We start from the raw sequence: 3,937 nt of genomic DNA, 5'->3' as shown, positions 1-3,937 counted from the left end.
AGTGCAAGGTAGAAACTTATAGAATTCATATAGGGATATGACCCTAACCCTACGCAATGAGAAAGAATGATTTAGCGTCGGAAAGAAAATGGATGTGTTTGGAATACAAGTCGAAATCCAATGTGCCATGTTTGAATGACTTTCAAGGGTCACGTCCAAGCTCGTTCCCAATGGAACAAAACTTGATACTTGACAAAGGGGATGAAGAAGACAAGGTTGATGCAAATCAATATAGGAGACTCATTGGTCGCTTACTTTACTTACAAGCTACACGACCTGACATAGTCTATTTAGTGAATGTGCTTAGTCAGTTCGTGGCAAATCCTAGAAAGAATCATTTGAAGGTCGTTCCCAGAGTTTTACGTACTTGAAGAGCACACCGGGACAGGGAATTCTATTGCCTAACAAAGGGGGATGCAACTCATCACATACTGTGATGCAGATTGGCTTGGATGCCCCTTTAGTAGAAGCTCAAGAACCGGGTATTTACTCTTACTAGGGGGAGCGCCATATCTTGGAAATCAAAGAAAGAGTATGTCGTTTTCCGATCATCAGCTAAAGCAGAATATAGGGCTATGGCAACGACAGTCAGTGAAGTATTATGGGTTCGTTGGTTGCTTTAGCAGTTGGAATTCCCACAAGATACTCCAACCCAATTATTTCGCGATAATCAAGCTGCGCGACACCTAGCAAACAATCCAGTGTTTCATGAACGAACAAAACACATTGAAATGGATTGTTATTTTGTTCGAGAACGCGTCTAGTCAAAAGAGATTGTTCCCATGCATTTTGATTCAAAATTACAAATTGCAGACTTACTTACTAAAACGCTTGGTTCTCATCAGGGTGTGATCTTTTTATAGTTATTAGGTTGGAGCGTTCGCAACTTACACGCTCCAACTTGAGGAGGAGTATTGAAATAGTTTATTTTTAGTGCATATATTGGGTGTGATGTTTTTATAGTTATTAGGAGATTGTTATTTCCTTTTAACTTGGTTTCTTCTGTATACAAATATCGATTGAATCAATAGAAGAAAATAATCTTTGGTGCCAATTTCTTTAGACAGGGTCTAGCACTGTCTGAATATGACTCAAAGCTTTCTTTAGCAACTAAGTAGCAAATGCTTCGTTACGGTACTGACACCTTTAACTGATGTTTATTTTTAATTGTTTATTATTATTTTTAAGTCTAGTGTTAAGAAATTTGCCACTTTACACTGATAAAAATTTTAGGCTCTTACTATTTTCACACCCCTAAAATGTTATTGTCACACCCTTTTCACTCTATGTATATATAGAGAGGAGGGATGTGGAAATATTAACACTCTTATTTTAAAGGGGGATTGACCTGTAATAATCTCAATTAGACGTCATTGGCCATTGCCAGTCTCACCTTTGAATATTCCAATGCCAGTCCCGTCTTTCACCTATTTTTCCTTCACCGGTCCTCAGTTAAAAAAAAACTTAACGGAGTTAAGTTATTTTTCCGAATTACAAACTGACGTATTAGGGCTTTTGATCAAAATGAGGATACGACTCTATTGATTTAAAACTTACCTCAAAACGGTGCTCCAAACGACTTGATTTTTGTTAATTGGAAGTTTAAACACCCGAATTGGAGCACCGTTTTCATCGTTTGAAGCACAATTTCAAGGTAAGCTTTACATCATTCAACTCGTATCCTCGTTAGTTTTTTTAACTGAGGACCGATGAAGGAAAAATAAGTGAAAGGTGAGACTGACATGGGGAATATTCAAAGTTGGGACTCACAATGGTCAATGACGTTTAGTTAGGATTATTACATGCCAATTCCCCTATTTTAAAGTATGTGTTTTAATATAATTAACAAAACTATATTAATATATTATTTGTTGTACAGTATTTGGTTCTAGTCATGCTATTAACCGTATTTGTCTGTGGTTTAATTAAGTCAAACTTGAAAGTAGCATAAAAAAGGGAACAGATGCTTCTCGAGTTATCTTCAAGTCCATTTCGGGTAGTAAAGGGAGCAGGTAACATATGTTTCTTGAGTTTATGTGAATAACTACACTCTCTTTCTTAATTTGTTAAATCAAGATCTGAACTCATTTATTGTGACAATTTATTCAATGATTTTATCAAATTAATTTAGGCTAGTGACTCACAGTTGTAGAGTTCCAAATATATGAATATGTTTTTTTTTTGAATAGCAACAGGAACTTTATTCAACCTCAAAAACAAAAGAGACCCCCAGCCAGGAACTGGGAAGTCATATTACAAGCAAAAAGTGCACTGCAACTAGCTACATGAGTTTCAACTTAATATTACATTAAAATCCCACCACTCTTGCCTACTAACCCTCTTGAATTTTGATCTCAACTTCACCCCTTGGAAAGTTGCTTCCTTGATTTCTTCTATTGTCGTTTGGATCGCGCCCGATTTGCCTCTAAAGATCTTTTCATTTCTAATTTTCCATATACTCCATATAGTTTGCGTTGCGATGGTGTGTATGGCCTTTTTTATATACCGACTTCTTTGTAAAAACTGCAGCTCCTGCATTAATTCTCTTAAATTACCCGCCGTGAACATGGGTATTTTAACCCAAGATACAATCTTCTCCCATATTTCTTTTGCAAAACTGCACTGCAATAACAAATGAGATACAGTTTCTTCAGCAGCTCCACATAACTTGCAGTTGTAATCGGTTAGAACCATGCCTCTTTCCCTTAATGCCGTTGCGGTTGGTATTCTTCCGTCTACTGCCCGCCATACGAACATCACACTTTTGGCAGTTGCCCATCTGTTCCACACAAATTCATTTGCCTGCTCGTTTAGATTAATCTGTGAAGCTAAAGATTGTCTCACACCTCTTACAGTAAAACCTTCCTGCTCGCTATTCTTCCAGAACCATTCGTCTTCTTTCAGTGATATTGATTGCTGTTGCAACATTGTATTCAAGGCGTTCATCTCTTGAATTTCTGTTTCACAATTCGGTGCCCTCGCCCAACCCCAGTCCCAAATCTTTCCCACGTTATTTACCCGATAGCAATCCTTTACTAGTGCTTTCTTGTTCAGTGCCAATTGATAAAGACCCGGGAATTGAACCAGCAGTGGTTCATTTCCTAACCATGTTTCGACCCAAAACATTGTTTTATCTCCCAACCCGACTTTACTCTTCAGACTTTTCGTGACATCAACATTGTATTTCATGAATTCTTTCCCAATTTCCCCAATGTTTTTCCACACACCCGTTAAAGTCTTTTTTACCGGTATGGATACTATTTTCCTATTACTATGATGTATAGCTTTTATTACTTTCACCCATAGATGATTCGGCTCCATTTTGAATCTCCACCACCACTTTATTAAGAGTGCCATATTAAGGTCCCTGATGTTCCCAATACCAAGCCCTCCAAAGTCTTTGCGTGCTACCACTTTTTCCCATTTAACCCACCGTATTTTATTATTGACGCTACATCCACCCCAAAGGAATTTCCTTCTAATACCTTCCAAAACCTTCAGTACGGCCAATGGACACTTGTAGATCGATAAAAAATAATTGGGTAAGCTACCAAGGACAGATTTTACAAGAATTACCCTCCCCGAAATATATGAATATGTAGAAATCATGAAGTACTTGAATTATATATTTGTCGCCATATGACATTTCAAATTATTATTCTGGATATTTGTTGATGATGTCTGTTGTAACGAACATGCAAAAACCAACTAACTCTATAGCTAGGGTAAGTCGGGTATCAATCCAGGGGAGTCTGGTGGAAAGTGTCGTGAATAAAGAACTAATACTAATTGCAAAAACAGAAAATCTTGGTTGTTTGAGAGTTGATTGACTAGCAATTTACTAAAACAAGGTTGTGATCAATGGGAGAAACAATGGTTCCTCCGGATTTCAGATTCAAGGTGAATTCAGTTTATGTTTAATTGTTACAGTTACATA

The 3,937-nt window shown here is 37.3% G+C and overlaps 1 protein-coding gene across 1 annotated transcript; it reads right to left on the bottom strand.

Moving 5' to 3' along the window:
• Positions 1-2,292: 2,292 nt before the first annotated feature.
• LOC110901929 lies at positions 2,293-3,321 on the bottom strand. Its single transcript, XM_022148685.1, has one exon. The coding sequence runs from the start codon at positions 3,319-3,321 to the stop codon at positions 2,293-2,295; it is 1,029 nt and encodes a 342-aa protein (XP_022004377.1).
• Between the last annotated feature and the right edge of the window lie 616 nt (positions 3,322-3,937).

Source organism: Helianthus annuus, chromosome 13 (assembly GCF_002127325.2).
Source record: "Helianthus annuus cultivar XRQ/B chromosome 13, HanXRQr2.0-SUNRISE, whole genome shotgun sequence".
Lineage (NCBI taxonomy): Eukaryota > Viridiplantae > Streptophyta > Magnoliopsida > Asterales > Asteraceae > Helianthus > Helianthus annuus.
Note: the sequence above shows the minus strand (reverse complement) of the source record. Positions and strands in the feature narration are given on the sequence as shown.

Coding starts and splice junctions, on each gene's coding strand:
- LOC110901929 (XM_022148685.1), bottom strand. CDS start 3,321: ATGGAGCCGAATCATCTATGGGTGAAAGTAATAAAAGCTATACATCAT.